Genomic DNA, 19,503 nt, shown 5'->3' with positions numbered 1-19,503 from the left:
AACATACTTTTATTTTGGAGTATATGTAGTTTGCAAAGAGGGTCCTGGAAGTTAAGCATTTTATATGGCAGAGCACTCTGAGTAGGCTAAACTGAGATTGTCGTTTCTTAGTTTTCCAACATTCAGGTGCTATTTATTGTTTCCCTTCTGAGCCTTTTCTCTCTTTTAAAAATACGAATTAATGCTTGCGTTGTTGTCAGCAGCAATGCACTGGAAACTGCAGTCAAGGGTTGAGACTCTGCCTGTCCCCACAGCGGCCCTATCTGATGTGCAGAAGAGCCACCAGCTCAATGGTGGACGTTCCCCCCAGAAGTTTGGAGGAGACACCCAGACAAGTGTGCTGCAGGGCTTGTGAGCTTGAATGACACTGCCACATGGGTTGTATGCTTGGGTGCCTCAGACTCCTGCCTGGGAATCGCGTATCTAAAGACTTAGTCACCATTCCCATGAAGATTTTGAAGTACGTATTTTTTTTTTCTTTTAGGTTTCCAAATGAGGCTCAATGACTTATTATAAAATCTATGAAGTATTGCTTACCTTTAACCCAGTAAAAAGTTACTTAGAAAGATTAAGGAAAGCATTTCTCAATATGTGCTTTGGAGTTTCTGTTGTCCTGAAATTGCCTACTAAATTGCTTATTTTTTGGTGATGCACTGAGGTTGGTCTCTGAAGTTTGTAATCTGATATGCTTTCTACTGCTCTGTCAGCGTGTGTGTGTGTTTTTTCTTTTAAAATGCTACAACAAGCCATAGATACAGCTGGAGTGTCTAGGCTGGAGTCAGGGGCAAGAATAAACATGACATTTTTGCCTTAGACTTGGACACAATTCTGACTGGTGTGCTGTGATAAATTTGACATTTAATGTTTTTAAGCAGACCTTAAAATTAAGGTTCATATGCTTCACTCGTTCGGTGTCTGAAAGGTAGACATGCTCAATCCAGCTTTTTTTTTTCCTCTGCAGATCTGTTTTTTGTGTTTGTCCTCTGTGATCTCTTCTTCCCTAAGCCCTGTTATTACAGGAAAACATGCTTGTTCTTTTGCCTGTTCATGCAAGTGGCAGGATATGCGATGTCCTAGCTGCTAATTGAGAATGCCTTTTCCTGTACAGCATGGTGAAAATTATACAGATCTTGCTCTAAACTCCTTCTGTAACTGTTACCTTGCTAAAGCATTTCTGTAGCTCTTACCTCTGCTTTCTGCAGTAAAACTCCTAAATTTAGTAACGTTGAAGCCTGAGGGCTAGAGTTGTGCTGTGAATTTGTCTCAACTCATTTCATTTGTTTTCTGCTGATTCAGACTGTTAAATTGCCATTCCCTTTCTTCTGCTTGGATTTTAGGGAGCCTTTAGCAGTTTGCAAGAACTATAAAAATATTTGACCATTCTGCTGTTCTGGACCATGTTGCTGCTCTTACTGTTACCACTATATATTAGTATGTATTTGTAATATCAGTAGCTACAGTGCTTTCTATTTTAAGTTTCCCTGGCGTGCTGTAGCCTGCCCAGAACATCATTTGCAGTCTTAGGGAAAATGAAAGATGCATCCAACCGAAAGTAGCAAGTTTGCAGAAGTTTGGATGTACATCAAGTTTCCTTGAGGCATACCTTAAGAGAAATGTCTGCTGGTTATGAATTGTGACTGCTAAAAGATTTATTTCACTTGTCGAAAACTAACACAGAGATTCTGACTTGTTCTGTGTAGTTTTCTCAATGCATATACATTGGAAGAACACATCTATTTTTGATGCTGAATAACTGTTAACTCAAAGCCTTGAATGCAATGTGTTGATAATGTGGTGGTGTCACTAACAGTATTGTTTGGAAATGAAAATGCTCTACCATACTCCTCCAACCTATAATCTATTTTAAACCTTACTTAAAATAATAAAACAGTGATTTTGGGGGGGCAGACAATGTTGCAAAAAAGCTCTATGCTGAAGAACCTATGTCTGTCTGTGTGCTTGTGTGTATTGGATTTGAACAGAAGTGATGAAAGTGGACTTGCCAGAATTTTATTTCTGGGACGTTTCAGCTGCTAACTATTCCCTTACGGTGAGATTGGATCTGTTAGATTTTTTTAAGAAGGCATTTAGTAAAATTTCTTATCTCCAAATGGCGTTCTGCACTGAGCATGCTCAATGGGGAGAAGAGAACATATGTAAGGGATCAGTGGTTTCTTACTTGCCGGCTTAGCAAACTGTGGATTTCAGTGGTTGTAGAGATTTCATGTAAGCTTTTAATGATGTTTACGTAATCCCTTGAAAAGGTTTGGTTAGTAGGCACGTTCAGCCTCTGAATGTCTGAAAATACAATAGTTAAGCAAACATTTATGAAGAATAATATAGAACTAATACCCATAGCCATGAGAGCCAGTGGCCTGGCACGGCACCTATGTAGCAATAAATGCCCAGACCAGTTGTTGACTAGTAGCAAAACAGTCTTGCTGCAACTATAAATATTTTTGTGTGCCTGACGTGGTGCCTGCACTATCTCATTCTTCATCCCATATGCCATGTTTGAAACTCTTCTAATTTGGAGTAATATGGATACTTTTCCATGCCTTTAAGTATAGGATCAGCAACCTGAGAGGCAAAGACCGAAGCGTCAGTGTTCTGGGGCCAAATGTAGAGTTATAGAATAACTGAGGTTAGAAGGGACCCTTGATTGAAGGTTTTCTGGTCCAACCCCCCGGCTCTGTGTCCAAGTTCAGAATTGGACAAGGCTCTAAGCAGCCTTGTCTAGTCAGGCTCTAAGTATCTCCAAGAATCATCCAGGTTGCTAATGAAAATGTCAGATAGTATTGATCCCAGTATTGACCCCTGAAGAATGTTGCAGTTAACCTTCCACAATACGCAATTTCAACTACTGACCACTACCTCTAGATCTGGGTGGTCTATCCAGTTTTCCACACATCTTGTGGTTAGGTAAACAACATTCATGACTCTCCCCTTTTGTCCACCTAGGCAGTCTTTTCATCCTTGACGGTGTTCAGTTTGGTGAGATGCTACTTGCCTAGCAGTGCTGGCACACGAGCTGTCCCATCATGTCTCCCTGATCCCAGAGCAGATTGAATGGGTGTCTGACCCATTGGCTTTGCACTTCTGCTAATGGCCTCATGCCTAAACGATCTGTGCAATGAGCAGGCAGCTGACATCCAAGGTTGATGGGAAGACTGTTGGCTTCTTGTTTTTGGTTGTGTATATATATGGTTTCTTCGTTTTTTTTTTTTCTTTCTTTTTTTCTTTTTTCCAGAGGACTTCATGCTCCTCTGTGTATGTAGCTGAGGATGACTACGCTGTTAGTTCTGTGCACCTTGTTCTGTGCCGGGATTGATTTGGCAGTTCCTGTGAGCAGAACCGAGGTACTAGCTATGCTTACGGTTGCAGCTGACCTTAAAGAGAACCATGGCTGCCGAGCTGTTGGCTCTCCTTGCCGCTGCCAGGTGCCTAGTGCTTCTCAAGGCGTTTTACTGCTCGGTAGCCTGGAAATGCAAGGTTTGAGAACAGTCTCAATTATACCAATATGTACTAAAGGTGAGAAGAGTTTGTTTCCTATTGAAGAAACTAATTGCTGTGTAACTTTCCACATTTTTGTTTCTCGGTTTTGTCACTGAATATTTTCCAGGGCCCAGATTTTCCAGTAACAGTTTTGATTGGAAAAACTATAGGCTGTTTTTTGTTGCAGTTCAGTGAGGAGCAGCTAATATGAGGAAAAACCCATTTACATTTGCAGAACTTGTGGATGATTAAGTTTTCATTAACAAAGTTTTTTTTTAAGTGCTAACAAAATACGTGTATGTAGAGAAGCTGTGTTTTAGTGCGCAGAGATTAAACTGGCTATAAATAGCAGCTTCCATGACCCTGTTGGAATTTTTTTTAAGCCTGGAAACACTGAAGTGTGTGTTTTGTCAGATTTGAATCATGGACCCTGAAGAAGAGCTAATGAGTTCTTATTTCTCATCCCTAATCTCTAAACTAGTGCAATTTTAATATTAACAGCGGATCAGAGTCTGAAACTGCAGCTCAGGCTCCAATTGCTGTATGTAATTTACCTTGATTACTGCATTTTCTGCAGTAGGTGGTGTGCTTTATGAAAACAGGTAATTTCAGCTCATGTTAACACACATGTAGAGCCTGTACAACTGTTGCTGTGGGTGGCAGTACACAAAATCTAGTTTGCTACTGTAAAAGGCTTTTTTCCTCTTGAACATCCTGTAAATCTTGCACTTGTGAAATGAATGGCTTTATCTGGTGTTTTATCTGTTTTTCCTGACAGCTTAATAAAGAAGTGTAGCTGTGACTAAATGATAAGCTATTGGAATAAAAAAACATGTACTGTGCAGCCTGGCTTTGGTGTGGTGATCTGGTTCCAGTGAATAAGTGGGAAAGCAGTCATTTGCTTTTTGGAGCCAAAATTAGATTTTTTTTTTTTTTTTTTGAAGGGCTTGAAAAGTGCTCCCACGTTACGCTCCATCCAAACTGATAAGAGAAGGTTGCTAATACCTCAGTCTGCGCAATGCGAGTGCAGTGCCTGCTTACTCCGTGGCTTGCTGCTGCCCTTTCAAAAAATGCAGATCCAGAGAAGGCAAGTCACTAAGCTGCTTTAAAAATCTTACTGCCTTGACTAGCCGTGCATCTGACTCCTGGTGTTTCAGTTATGAGCTGCCAAGTCTCCTAGAAGTGGTCTTGCAGTTTCTTGCTGCTGGAGCATATTTCAGCTTTCCTCTTTCGAACTCGCATTATTTTAGACATCTTTCCTGCCTGCCTCAGTGTGTCTAGCCGTTTTTTTGTCAAGATTTCCTTCCTGTATGTTGCTGTTTTCGGGGAAGACATGCAGCCATCTGAATGTTTTTTTTTTTTTTTTTTTTTTTTTTTTTTTTATTGTTTTCCCAACAAAGCAATTAAAATCTGGTTTAATGGAAATTGTAATGGTTTGCAGGAGCATGTCAGCTTTTGACATGTTTAGTAGGAAGCAGGCAGAATGATCTGCGTGTGTGTGGTCTCTTAATGCAGATTGCTTTCAACATATACTGATACTTAAGCTGAAATAGTTGTTCTGATAATAAGCTGAATATTTCCTTCTCGATCTTTTCTTTAAATTCGTTTTTGTGTTGAACAGGATTAAAAAAAAAAAAATCCTCAACTGCCGTGTTTGATTAGCTCTTGTTTTGCATAAGTTATAAACCACTTAAAATTCCTCATAAAGCAACTTCAGTAGCTTGCTAATCTTATCTGTTGACGGAGAACATCAGCTCGCTCCTCTTGCTGCTTATTTTCATTAGCATAGAGAGCAAAAGCGGAGGAAGCGTGCTGGGAGTACGTACTGGAGATGAGTAAAGGCCTGTGGGAACGACCGCCCAAAGGTCAAACTGGGAACCTGTAGGTCGGTTATTGATCTGCATCGCTGGCCTGACAGCCGTGTTGCTGAAGGAGTTAATAATTTCCTGGTGCGGTGCCAAGGGGCCGCGCGGCCGGGCGGCGTGCGCGGCTGCGCCCCGCGCCGCCCTCCCCGGCTAGCTGCCGCCTCGGGCTCGCGCCGCCCGGCAGCCCGGCCTTCCTCTTTCCTTTTTACGATACGTCGAGTCTTGATGAGTGCGTTAGTGCTCGTGTTGCTGGCTGTTCTCTTTTTAGAAACAAATCTTGCCCGCAGAAACTCTATATACGCGCTGTGAGTAATGGAGAAATCGTCGCTTGTTAATGATTCACGTACAGGTGAATTCCCGTATTGCCCCGGCTCAGTTGCTTGGGGTGCCGCTGGCTGCAGCAGCGTCGCTCCGGCCGGTGCTTCGGGCATGGTTTTGTCGCTTCAGAGGAGCTGTTGCAGTGCCTGCACGGCTGCTGTCGCCTTGTGTTATTGATCATGTTGATAGCAGAGACTCTTTCCCTCTGAAACTTGCAACCAAAACAATGTTGATGCTGCTTAAAGGCAATTTGGAATGATTATATTTGTTGGCTTGTAACAACCCTGTTTCCTTACTTGCTAACTGCCTGATTACTCCAGATTTACCTGTCCCTCTGCCTTTGGCTCTAGCGCACTAGGAAGCTTAAATACTCATATGCTTTATCACTTTGAAACTTAATTTTAGGTAATATTCTCATCATGCCCTCTCCAAAGCGTTCGCTTTCTACGTGCGTATTTTGTGATCTGCTTTATTGACGAGTATGTGCTCTGCTGCCTCAGCCGGAGAGAGGAATCGTTCATATAGTAAATGAGCAAATCCATCTCTGAAGTAACCTGGTTGCAGAAACTTAGTTCTGAAAGAGATTCCTGAGGTCACAGAGTCCAGTCCTTCGTCTTGGACACGCATGTCTCATCCTTTTTAGACAGATCAAGTTACGTAGATGAAGCTTGCCTAATAATTCAGCTTCCTATTTTGTAACAGTAATTAGTGTAAGCTGTTTCATGGTGCCATTCTTTAAACAAACTGAAAAATGGGCTCTCATGGGAATGAGAGAATGCTTTTGTTGCTTAAAGATCATTTGCCATGCAATGCCCAGCATTATTATTGGATAAACCATTGCCAAATAGAAATTAGAAGGCTAAAAAAATACTGAGAGCTTCAGGATGCTCTCAATATGTAAATACTATGGCCTAATCTAAGTGTTGAACATGTACTTGACTGGTGCCTACTTGAGTTCCTGGATGAGCAACCAGAGCCCAGCAGCTTTGAATCCCTTTCCAGGAACTGCTGGCTAGCAGAGGCCTTGAATTTGATGTTGCTAAGGTTAGATCTGTGATCTATGTGAAAATACGTATCGCTGAACTGCAAAGCTGTGAAGCAGACCCTCTGTTCAGCCAGGTGCAGAAGTATTCTTTGTAATGTAAGAAGTAGGCAAGCAAATAGATCCTTTACTGGGCTGTAAGTCTCTCTTAATAAAAACAAGATAGATTTTCTAATAAAAGAGATTATTTGTAAGCCACTTATTTTTATTGTGCTTAAGAGTTCCTGTAACTGCATTGATTCTAGGGAGGAAATCTGAATTTTCTAACAAAGGGTTTTTTTTGTGTGTGTGGTTTTCGGTTACTAGTGGTGAATCAGTTCAGGGTTTGTGCAAAGGAAGGCTTTTTGTCATGATTGTCCCCCTGTCATTTCACAGTGATGGCTTTATATCCTCTCCTTTTTTTCTCTCACGTTACCCTTCTCTGTTTTCTCCTTTTCCCTGTGTACTGGCCTTCTTCCCCCACCACCGCTCCGAGGAGCGAGCAGGAGCTAGCTTGGGTGCTCACAAGAGCAGCGTGGTCCAACCCACCAGCGGGCAATGATGCTCAGTTTGCAAAACTCAACTCTAAGGTTGGATTCAGTTTTATGCAGCAGGTGGGAATATCTACATTTTAAGTTTTTCCATTGAGCTCTTAATATCTGGAGTGAAGGGGACTTCAGCACAAATTTGTATTTATTTATATATTTATTTGTTTTGCCCTTTCAGTGAGGCTGCAATTGTTCCACTTCATGTCCATACACATAAATAAATTGCTTGAGTGATCTGGGCTTAAGGTTGCATGGAAAAAGGCACTGTATCAATGGGAAAAAAAAAAACATCCAGCAATGCGTGTTTTATGCAAGCATTTAAGCTTTTTTTTTTCTTTCTTTTTTTGGTAATAAAAGAAACAAAAGCTGCTGTTAGTGATGGATTTGGGAGTTTTACAAAGCAGCAATAGTTACTCATCTGTTTGCATTTGCAGAAGTAGGAAAGGCAGATGCACATGTAGCAGCAGGGGTTGGGATGTGGACGGTGGGAGTAAAAGTGAAGCCAGTTTCTGGAAGCTGGTGCTTACTAAGCCCTTTTGGGGCAGTTCTGGTTTTGTGACCCTTGGAAACAGTTCAGTGTGAGCTTGCACCTGGCTGGATCACAGAAGTTAAAGAATGAGCTCCCTGGGTAAGTTCTTGGTTTGTGGGGATTGCTTTTTTTTTTCTTTCTTTCTTTCCTTTTTTTTTTTTTTTTTTTTTTTATGCTTCAATAGTATAGTATAGAATAATTGTCTGTTTTAAATTCCGCATAGGTTGTGTTCACATGTAAACTCCTGTGATTGGCTTGCAAAAGTATCACAGTTGGGATGGGAGTTCAAATGAAAGTATCTGGATTGGTGTTGTTGGTTGTGTGGTGTGGGGGGATTTTTTTTTTTTTTTTTTTTCAGTTTTATCCTCTCTGCCCAGGTAAGAATAAAATGAAAATAAGGCCTGACTGGGGGATTCCCCCCCCCCCCCCCCAAAAAAAAAAAAAAAAAGCCAACAAAAAACCACCCTGAAAACTCAGAGTGGTAAATGTTTCCTCGCTTGCTTGCTTGTTTTCTTCTCTGAAAAAGTCTAACAAGCATGCACAAGAACTTTTTAATGTGCTCTTAATGTTCAGCCAGTCGGTCGCACGGTTCATTCCCCCTTGCAGAGGAACACCTTGCATTGCACAGCCGACGCGCTGCGTGTTGGAGCCGGCACTGCCTTGGGATGGCTGTTTCAGTGCGGCTTCCTCAGCTGTGGTAAGGGCAGGCAGATTTTTAGTGGGAAATGCTATAGTCAAATATCTCTAGTGCCAAAAGCACAGTAGACGTAAGAAGTAAAAACTGAAATGCAGAAGACCGAAGTGGGAAGCAGAGGCGGAGAATGAAACCTCTGCGTATGTGCAGAGAGCTACTGGGAGAGCTGAGCAGCAGTGGAGAAAGCTCTCAGCATTTTTCTGAAGTTGAAATGATATTGTCCATGGTTTTTAGATAACAGATAAGCACGAGAAAAATAATTGAACTTCTTTATCAGAGGGCTTACAGCAACTTGAGTTCCACTCTGATAGTGGAATAAAAGGCTTTATCTGTATTTAATGTTGCTAATGGTCAGAAACTGCCATTTAAGAGTATAGATCAAGTAACTTATGTTTTTGGAAATTGTAAATTTCTAAATTTCTTGAATTTTGTACAAATTTTTTAAAAAAACAGATTCCTTTTCTCTTTGCTATGTGTAAATAATATTTTGCTTTTGTATGTGAAGGTTTTGGGAGCAGGCTGATAAAACAAGAAAAAGTTACAATTGGCAATACTTTGACACAAGGCATTTAGCAAGAATTTTTGTTTTTAGGAGTTTTAATCTACCTTTCTTTTTTTTTTTTTTAATGTATTTACGAAAATTTGTATGCAGACTGAGAAGTTTGAATTGATCTGGCACTGAAAGGGGCCAAAATTTCACACTCTCAGTATGGCATTCTGCAGTGTAGAAGTTCAATTTGCTTGATTTGCTGTGTCAGAATCTAGAACATATTGGCCGATTTTGGATGAGATCAACTCCTTCAGGTTTTCCAAGGTATCCATGTAGCTATTAGTTGCCCCAGTGAAGTGACTGACTGACAAGTTCTCCCTCCTCATTTAGGTTGTAGAGTATCAACACAGGAGCAGGGCATTTTGACCTGGCCGTTACCCATAAAATATCCTTAAAACAAGGCATTAAGAGTTGCCATAGCTCAGTGATTTGTATTTGGGATTTTATTTTTGGCTTGCTTTGATTTTTGTGGATATTACTCCCAGCTTATTTTGATGAAGTGATGTTGCAAGTGCCATTGACCTCTCCAAGAGACAAACTGGACCAGATGCAGCTTGTTCCTACCGCAGCCTGATAGCCTATGCTTGGGCGTGGAAGGTGCTCCTCAGCCTTTCAGACTGAGAGCTTCTGTACTCACTGTAATTGGAGTCTTCTGTTGCCTTTTTGTTTTATGGCAACATATTGATGTTTTTTGTTAAATAAGGAAGGATATAACTTAATGCAGTTGTACTGATCGCAAGGCAGCTGGTATCAAAGTTTTCAGTATCTCCCTTGCGGGTATTGATAATGCTTCATGTGCAATTCTTTTCAAGGCCATTACAGCACTGGTGTCTTTGCCTTGTTTAGAAACAGCCAACCAACAACTCCCTTATTCTTCCTCCGAAAAGGAAACCATACAGTTCACCAGCTAAAGGGTGTTTTATTCCAGCTGAGTTTGCAATATCCTTTTACCTGCTGGTACCATGCAAAGGTGTGGTGGGGGTGGATGGTAGAGTTGCTTCGTTTTGCTTAGGGCTTTTTGCTTTTGTTTCAGGAAATTTTTGAATTGGTCTGGAAAGATTCAGTGAGCTAGCATTTAGTAATAAGAAACACCTTTTTGTTTGTTTTTTTTAATTCATATGTAAGCATTCAAATATTAAAGACATCAATTTCAAACAGCTGATGCAGACTTGATCTTTAGAACATATTCCCTCATGCATTAGATCTGCTTTATTTTTTTCAGGTTAGCGTTGTTTATTTTGTAGGTTCTCTCTGCTTTCTCTCAAATACTCTTAAACAATTGAGCAGGATGGATGGACTGATGTGTGGTGTTTAGAGGGCACTTGCTGTGCCAGACAGGATGATGTTCTTCAGGTTGCAAGCTTTGTATTTTTTTTTTAAGAATAAATTGAACTGTATTAAAAGAACATTGGAAGCTGAATGGTGGAAATTAGATGACCAGTGAAAGCATTTCCATTCTGTTCTATTCTGGACTTCAGTGGAAATGTCTGATGGCAAGTTCATTATAATGAACTGTAATGAGATCCCAGGGTTTGTATTATTTATACTGGTGTAACGGGCTTAGAGGATTCTTCTCTGCTGAACTTGTGCATGGGCGTTGCAAGAGTCTGACAGGTTTACCTTCGGTTACATCATACGTTGCTTGTCCGTGCTGCATAGGATAATTAAAGACACACGACCTTCTCTTGGCTACAGAGGATGGATGATACTGAGATTTAAAGACTCCTGTCTTTACTGCCCAATGTGTGCGTTGTCAAGCAAGTCAATTAAGAAGCTCTGCTCAAAATCTTTGTGCTCAAAGGCAGTAGGGGTGATGGCATATTTTCTGATGATGTGTATGTGTTAGGCTCTCTAGCTGCTGTCTTCCCTTGTCCCTCTTAAATCTGCCCTTGATTAATTCTCTGTATGCATTATGTCTGCATGGAGTTGTTTCTGAATTAAGTGTACCTTAGTTTTGTATTTCTGTTGAAGGAGATCCCAGTCTTTGGGATGTCAGTATCTGCTAAGGGAAGGGAGGGCAGGTGCACATCTGTAGATTGGCCTGTTATGGCCTGGGAGTTTAAAGCATCAGAGCTTCAGCTCTCCATGATGACAGTGGTGTGCAGTGAAGGTGCCTTGCTAACAAAGTACTGGGAAGGTGAGCTGAGTGAGTTCTGCTGCCAAAGCAAATGCCCTAAGTGGGGATGTGAACTTTCTCCATCAAAATCTGCTGTAAGTTATATGTATGTTTTAAGCATGCTGACTTGAAGAAATGCTTGAACTGACTTTGACTGGTTTTGACTGTCCAATGTGGAGTATTAGAGGTGTCTATATGCTGGTCAGGAAGCCATTGGGTGGAAACTAGAGGAAGCCTTCTAGGAGAAGAAGGTATGGTGGGTGTGCTTTTTATCAATTATTTTGTTCCTTGGATTAATGAGGAAGCACATCTTTGTCCAAAACTGGTGACCAACTTGAAAATTTGCTTTTGGCAACATTGCTGAAGCTGACTTGGCAGGCCAGTCAAACTGGATAACATGGGTTGGTTGACAGGAAAAAAAATGGGAATTGAAGCAAATTCTGTTCCAAATGTGAATGAATAATAGCATCTCACTTCCATCACTGCTCCCACATAGTTTTCTAACTCTAGCTTGCTTTTTGTGCCATTATGTCAGTTATTTGTATAACTTGACAGGAGTTTTTGCATGATTAAGAAATACTAACTTGGAATAACTTTTCTATGGGAAAAAAAATTGACCAGTATTTGGAGCCTATTTTTGGATTTTTTTCTAACATTAGCACTTGAAGTTAAGTGATATCCTTTGACTCCTGCTATTCCATTTGGTGGCTGCCCCAAGTTAAAGAAGCACTGAACCTCATCAAGTCTCTGCATGATTCAGTGCCAAAATCCAGGGAATAGTGTAACAGGCTTCCTCAGAAAGTAGAGTCTGCAAAACTACAGTCAGTTGCTTGCAAAGCAGTGACATAGGCACTCAAGTTACTTATAAATGAGATAAAAAGGGGAGGGGGGTCACATTTTTGAGCTATTATTTACTGTTTCAGTTCAACACTTCTGAACTCTGGCTCACTTAGCTGGGCTAACGTACAAGAGTATACGGGCAACAAAGTCCCCAAAGGTGGGGGTGAGCGGGAAGAGAAGGTTTCCAAGAAATTGCAGCACAGCGGCTGTTGACGCTTAACTTACCAGGCAGTCCAGCACACCAGTTGTTACAGGGCATATTGCACTGGAAGCCAGATCTGCTAGCAACTCTGGAAGAACATCTGTCTTTATTGCAGTGGGACCCAATAAGCAGCTTGTTGGAGTGGGGACTCTTGCCTTCCAGAAGAGCAGTGTTTGGCCAGGCTGATGTGTATGTGAAGGCATCAGCTTCTGGTTAGTGCAATACTTGATTCCAGCACTACTTTAGATTTGTATGTGCTGCTGAAGAATTTGCTTTGTCATGTCTGTCATGTTGGAGCCCTTGGCTGGAGGGGATTTGCTGTGGCCCGTAGCATGCACTTCATTCCACAGTGACCTACTTTGATTAAATAATTCATCTTGATTGGAAAAGAAGCAGGTTGTTCTTTTGTCAGTCCTCCAATTTAAAACTGTTTCGAGACCTTGCTTCTTAGAATATAGCTGCTGGTACTAATTTAATCTTATTCACAGCTGGTTCATATCGCTTGGTAAAATGCCAAGGTGGTTCTTTTTTGAGTGTTTGTTTCCCTGCTGTATTTATAGATGGCAACACTCATCCCTGTCAACCTCCATTTTGTGAGATTAAAATGCCAGACTTCTTGCTTCCCAGTATAAAGTGGGCTCTCTGTTTCCCTCAACTTCAGTTCCTTCAGATTTTAGACAGATGTCTTCTACTGATACTAATTCTTCTTTGTCCTCTTTGCTATCACCTTGTCTAATATGGCTTGAGACTGCCGCTTCTTACAGTTGCGTTGCTGTGGTGGCCATGTACATCATAGAAATGCTGTTGGTGGACTGCATCTTGCTGTGCTTTAAAAAGATCCTAATGAGAGTTGTGCCAACTCACTAGAAGTCCAGCTGGTCTTGTTCTACTCTCTCCCCCCCATTAAAATATGTCAACCCAGGTAGCACAGTGAGCTGTTTCTCCTGAACCATTTGCTGAAGCAATACAAACCAAATCCAGCAGATGTAAATCAAGGGGACTTCTACTCTAATCAGTGATTTCTTTCCCAAAAGGGGCAATGAATCTAAAATGACAAGGTGTGGAGTCTTAGCAGCGGTATGATGGCAGATGTTGCAGGTTACTAGAGAATGTGTTGAAGAGCTTATGTTAAAAGAAAGCATGTGGGAATAGAAAGGGAGATCCCAGCAAAATAATGAGCGATTCAGGTGTGTAATTCAGTAATGAGCTTAAATATTGTACCTTTGTAAAGGGATAAAAAGCAAGATAATCTTTTTTTTTTTTTTTTTTTTTTTTTTTTTTTTCCAGGTGTGAACTCAAGCTAGGGCCTTACAGACACAGTGAAGGCTGGTAGAAATTGCAGCATGGTTTGGGATTTGGGGTTATCTTTATTTGCAGCCTACACTGTAGTGTTCAGGTACAGTTAAAGCCCAGGTACCGACCTGATGATGTGACGTTCATGAAGCAGTTCTGCATGTTTTGTTTATTTTGAGTGAGGTGGGTGTTTTGCCCTTTACCTCTTTGCCTTTTTTTATCCATAATGCGTAGGAATCTGCAAGTAGCCCAACTCGAGTTGGCAAGCCAAGTGAACTAGGACATGAAGCTCCATCTAGTGCATGAAAGCAAGAAGTGGGATTTATGGAAGCTAGCAAAATGTGAAGAAATCCTAAAGCTGATGGATTTCTGTAGTCCAGACACATTTTTCTTTGTTTTTATATATATATATATATATATATATATATATATATATACACACACACACTCACACATATATAATGTTTAATAACTCACAAATGTGATAACGTGCACTTTATGCAAGTGTTAACTGAGCAACTTCTGCTTTCAGTCAGTTGACACCCCTTTTCTGTGAACAGTTATTATGTACCACAGTGTATGTACAGGGGGTTAGCATTGTTTTTTTTTAATTCCATTATAAATAGTTAGAAATATCATTTCTAAGCAAAGCAAAATCTGTGTCCTCGTACTAAGATTAGTTTTGTCTCAAGCAGTAGGCTAAGTAAGGACTAGTTCCTGGTGCTGGAGAGAGAGGAGAGAAGGAAACCGCAGGGCCGTTTTGCTCTGAGCAGCGGGTTTGCCAAGCGCGTGTTCTGCGCAGAAGTGCAGCTCTGACGGCTCGAGGCCGAGAGCCGGCATCACGGGGTTTTTAGGGAGAGCAGGGCTCCCCTCGGCTGCTGGATGCCACCAGGTCAGGAGCCATACAGTGCTTCCAGGAGGCTTCGCTGCAAGTTTGTCAACCCGGTTGATGGACATGGCGTTGTATGGTCATCTGATGCAGTCTGAAATAACCGAATCTGAACTGCTGCCCCCGGTGTTGGTCCTACAGGTACTTTGCCATGAATGCTAAACAAACCAGATTAATTTAAACAAAACTCAGTTTTTGGAATCCAGACTTAACGTACAGTCTTTACAGGATTTATTAGCTATAAACTGAGTGCTTTCCTTTATCTCTTGTCACAGTAACTAAGGCAGATATGAACTTCAGAGTCTAGTGAAACATTTTCTGGTTCTTTCCCCTGTTTGTCATTCAGGAGTTTGCAGTAGTTCCCCAGCAAATGCAGCTGTAACTCTTGAGTAGAAATAGCTATTCAAGTGGTATACTCCTGGCAATGCAGGAGATGTTAAAAGGAACTAACAAAAGCCGTGCAAGTGATTTTGGAGTTGGCTGCTTTTTTCCCGAAGGAAACCCACGCTTACATGTATTTTGTAAAGTAAGAAGTGGTATTCCTGCCGAAGGTCTGGCTGAGCAAATCATGTGGACAGCATATCTCACTTAATTGTCATGAAACTCTGCAAAACATGGTGAATACTGGACAGTTTTACTCTAGGTTTTCTAAAACTGCAGCAGCTATATTCATTAAAAAAAAAAGATTCAAGAATAAAGTTCTTCCTGAGGAGGTTTTCCCCTGCACTCTCTTTGAACAGAGCTTTTTTTTTTAATTATTTTATTTTTATTTTTATTTTTGAAATACAAAATTGATTCCAAAATGAGATTAAGGCATTGTATGAGCAGGGTTGTATTTTATGAATAGATTGGGGGGGGGAAGAATTTTTGTAATGTATTTTGGTATTTTGCAAAATCAAGATGTGTAAATGTTGCTTGCATGTTCTTATTTTAAATGAGACTTCATTCTGTATCATGTTTTTGGCTTGGTATTTCTTCAACTTCAGTGTGACCCTGACTATAATTAGTTTATTTACTTATTTTCCCCTTTCTCTCTTTCTCTGCTGTACATGAGAGTTTGACTAGAAAAAAGGTGCAGGATTTTTTAAAAAAGAGTGAAGGGGGAGCAGCCAGTAGAGGCCCTGGATATTTGAATTCCCCAGTACTCCAGCCTTTAAATCAATTCAACATATTTTTGTGAAAGGCTGCAGTTCATATAGATGTCAGGGGTTTAAAATAGAGCTTAGGGCTGTTACACAGCAGATGAAGAGGTCCTCTAATCAACACTTGGCTTGACTTCCCCCAGCCACCCCTGCTAGCTGCAGAGCAGCATCTGAGGTGAGACTGACATGACCCACAGAGTACACTTCAGGGTTGTAAGCGCACAGAAAACATATCCATTTTGGGAAATCCCTCAACTGGGAATGGCTGGGATTTGGGCACTGACTTGGGGAAGTCTCCTTACGTGCTTGCCTTGTTCTTCTTCTGCTCCCTGGTTGCCTTGTTGGAGGTAGGATGCTCACCTAGGTAGCCTTCTGGCCAGCCTTAGGAGGGAAAGGAGGTGGGTTCTGGGACAGGGGCCCTCACTGCAGCGTGGGACTATGCCAAGGGTGCTGCCGGTCCCATGGTAGTATACCAACATCAGCCAACAGCCTGCTGGGCTTTTTTTCCCCCAGAAGCTGTGACCCTGTGCAAGGGGATTTCACTGGTTGTGTGAAGTGGCCAAAGCAGGTCATCTTTTCAGTAGCTGTTCACAGATTGGCAGTTCCTCCAGTGAATGACTGTCACTTAGCTTGGCCTCAGGTAGCAAGTTTTGAACTTCAGTAATGCTTTTTCACATGGCAGCTGGAATGAATCCCACCTTATGCCAGTGCTGTGAGGCAGCAGGACTCACCAATATTCCAAATACAGCTGCAAAACACAGTTGCAGTGTAAATATCCAGATGGTAGGTAAAGTAACTTGTTGCTGAATGAAGGCTTCTCCTGCTGCAGTAGTTCAGCCTTGGTGATGAACCATCCTCTTTGCCCTGCTGCTTCTACCGTTAGCCAAAAAAAAAATGTATAAAAGCTGCAAACAATGTTTAAGGACTATAACACTGAGGTTTGTTTAAAACTTACTGAGGAATTCTAGTCTCTGCAATCTAGCGTTGCTTTATTGGAAGGAAAAGTTGCTAAATGTTCTCTGATCAGGGCCTGCAATGAACAGCTTATGCTGTAGCTAGAGACTGAAATAAGTTTGCATAATATCTCTCCAAGATGGTTTTAATGTTAGAGTTGTCCCAGTAATGGGCTGGGGATTGTTTTCCCCTTGCAATGTAGTATTCACTAGGATGAATAAGTCATACATACTGATACCAGAGACCCATCTCATATTGAGCACTGAATTCACTTTGTGGTTTTCGTTATGACTGTTGGGATTCTTTAATCATTTAAAGCAAATCTTCCATAAACACTTTCTGTTTTGCCTTGTAAGATGTTGTTTGCTCAGCATACCAGAATGAGGGTGTCATTTGTGCGAGGCGAGATTTGGAGTTGCCTTATGTTCTTTGGAAAATATTAAATAGAAGTGTAACAAGTGAAGTCGGTAAGCAGAAAATCTAGGCTGAACAGAGGGTTTAGATCATGAATTATGGAGGTACTGTAAACCTTGATGAGCGAGATGGCTTTTTAGCTTGGAGAGATCCTGAGTAGAGAAAGGAAGGGCAGAAGCTGTGAACGTGCAACGTGTTGAGTCCTGTTTTCAGCTGGACTGCCTGTGCGAACAAACTTGCAAGCTTGCTGTGTAAAGCGATAAAATGTCACTTTCTAATTTAAGCTATAATGAAAAAGTGATGTGAAGTCAGATTTTGAGTAGTTAGTGATCATACTTTGTCTTCCCCCCCTGGCGACAGTATTATCTTCTCTGTTTACCCAGATAAAACAAGGTAAATTCTATACTACCACATCGGGAACTACAGAAGTTATTCGTAGAGTGTTATCTTCTCGTTTTTTATTTTATCACGTTTTGGTTGTTTTAGCTATCTGGTGTTTTGTTGTAAAATGTTTTGCAAATGCATGTGGAGTTCTTTTAAAAAGGTTAAGTACTGATAACACCAAAGCAGTGTCTGAAGCAGTTCAAAAAGTTTTTAACAAGGTGACTGTTAAGCCTTGCAAGTGAAAGGCAAATCTGCCTCTGCCTTTTTTAAAAATTATTTTTATTTTTTTTGTTCCTCTTTGCTATACAATCTTTTCAAAGATAGTGATAGTTTTGAAAGCTTAAGGAAATACACTAAATCAAAATTTAGTAATGCTTTCAGCTGCTCTTGAAATTCTTGAAGTTTGTGTTTATAGGTATCTTATCTGCTTGCTTATTTTCTCCTTGAGGGATTCTGCCTTTTTGAACAGACCTGAAGATAGATGAAGAGTCTATATGGTCGCATCAGAGTCTCCATGCAGCTACGGGTGCACATGCTGGCTTTTCTGGGCAGGGGGGCACTGGGGCAGCTCTGAATACAAAGGAGCTAATCTCCCAGAAGCAGACTTGTCTTGCACCATCTCCTTCCGTAGCCTCTTTGGAGATAAAGACCCCTGTGCGATTACAGACAGCTCTTATCCGCTCCTCTGCCAGCATTAATAGCCTGCTCACACCCGTTTTGATTAATGAATGGGAAGAGAGCTGTGCGTACTGCTCCGCAGTGTTGGTTGCTCCCAGGCTTTCCGTACCTTCGTTGCTGTCTGTGGCACTGCTGGGTAGTGCAGCTCCGTGGGTACAAATCTGAGCTTCATGACTCAGTCCCACAACAACGCTGGGCTTTTATTTTTGCTTCCTGCAGGCCTTGCAGTGACATATCTATCAGCCTCAGGCAGTGGCTAGCACGATACTCTAATGCAGCAAAGCGAGACTTAGCAAGAGCCCGCCTCGGCGTTCCTGGGCTGGGTTGAGCTCTTTGGAGCAGACGTTGCGTTGCGTCCACCCCGTTCTCCTCGGTAGGTGCTGGATTGAACAGGTCTGTGGTGCCGGCACGGCGGCCAGTGCAGCTCCCCGGGGATTGGTGTTGCCAGGGCCTTATCTGGAGCCACCCCTGGAGACACTGGCCCTGCCAGCACCCGCTTGACTTTCACGCCAAGGCGTCCGGCAGAAGCCCTCGGACCAAAAGGGGTGATGGTGGCGGGAGGGGGAAGATGGACGCTCTTAGAGTTCAGATGTTCGTGCCGTGCTCCTTTGAAAGCTTCTGCCCGTAAGTGACGCTCTGCTGGAGCGACGGCCCCGTGAGCACAGAGTGTGATTGATTTGTGGTGATGGAGGTTTGGTCCTGGGAGTTAAAAATACCGTGCTGGGGAGCTGGTCATTATCTTTTGTAAAGCAACGGCAGCCGTGTCTGACGGGCTAAGATAATGAGAGCGACTTTTTAGGAGGGAAAAGCTTATAAAATACTTCCATATAGCGTGTGTTTTTTTTTTTTCTTTAAGTCCTTCTGAAACTTGGTAGAAAACAAACACTTTAGGGTTAATGGAGGATTTTTGTGGAATACAAACTGCGCAGGCTGAGATAAAAAGACCGCAGAGTTCATATTTTTGACACCAACCTGTATATTTCTTAATGCGAAGACACCGGCGCACATGGAGGACGCTGTCTCCTTTATAGAGCTCCCCGTGCTGTCCCCCCTTTCTTGTCCCCTTAGGTCTTTTTCCTTCTCCCCCTTGGTTAAGACTAGGCATAAAAATAACTTGTTGCATCATAGTGATTATTTTAGCCAGTATATATAGAAGTCTTGGAGGATATTCTTAGGTTTACAGGTCTTCATCTCTCTTTAAGGAGAAATAGTAGTAAAGAATTGTAAAATGTGACCTTTGCAGCTTCTAGGCTGAACTTCTTTCATTTTACCTTGTTACTTAATCTAGCAGTGATCAGGCTTTCTGAGCTATACTGAAAGCTATGCCCCTAAGTAAAGGGGCATTCAAGCAAATCAACTTACAGCATTTTATTAAGTCAAAACTCATGCAAAAGCCACCTCCAGAGCTTAATAATTATTTACTGAGCGCTCCTGGGTCATGAGAGCACTTTTCATTAAGTTCAGCGAGCATTATGTTCAGCAGCTTGTGAAGGTGTGTTTTAGAGACAGGGAGAAAAATGGAAAACTACTAAATGGTGAACAACTACTTAGAATTTCTTTTAAGTACCTGT

At 41.6% G+C, this 19,503-nt stretch overlaps 1 protein-coding gene across 15 annotated transcripts in view; it reads left to right on the top strand.

Moving 5' to 3' along the window:
- MITF (melanocyte inducing transcription factor) overlaps positions 1-19,503 on the top strand; it is a 108,793-nt gene that overhangs the window by 34,418 nt on the left and 54,872 nt on the right. For 2 of the 15 annotated variants that reach the window (XM_062585270.1, XM_062585268.1), the window contains exon 1: positions 18,475-18,556. The exons of 10 other annotated variants lie outside the window; for them this stretch is intronic. In XM_062585270.1, the coding sequence (XP_062441254.1) occupies positions 18,501-18,556 (56 nt within the window). In that variant the 5' untranslated portion in view covers positions 18,475-18,500. Of the gene's footprint in view, positions 1-383; positions 461-14,481; positions 14,502-18,474; positions 18,557-19,503 lie in introns of those variants that run through there. 3 more of the 15 variants (XM_062585265.1, XM_062585272.1, XM_062585269.1) reach the window with 3 other exon arrangements.

Source organism: Rhea pennata, chromosome 12 (assembly GCF_028389875.1).
Source record: "Rhea pennata isolate bPtePen1 chromosome 12, bPtePen1.pri, whole genome shotgun sequence".
NCBI lineage: Eukaryota > Metazoa > Chordata > Aves > Rheiformes > Rheidae > Rhea > Rhea pennata.
This window is presented reverse-complemented; position numbering and strand designations above follow the sequence as displayed.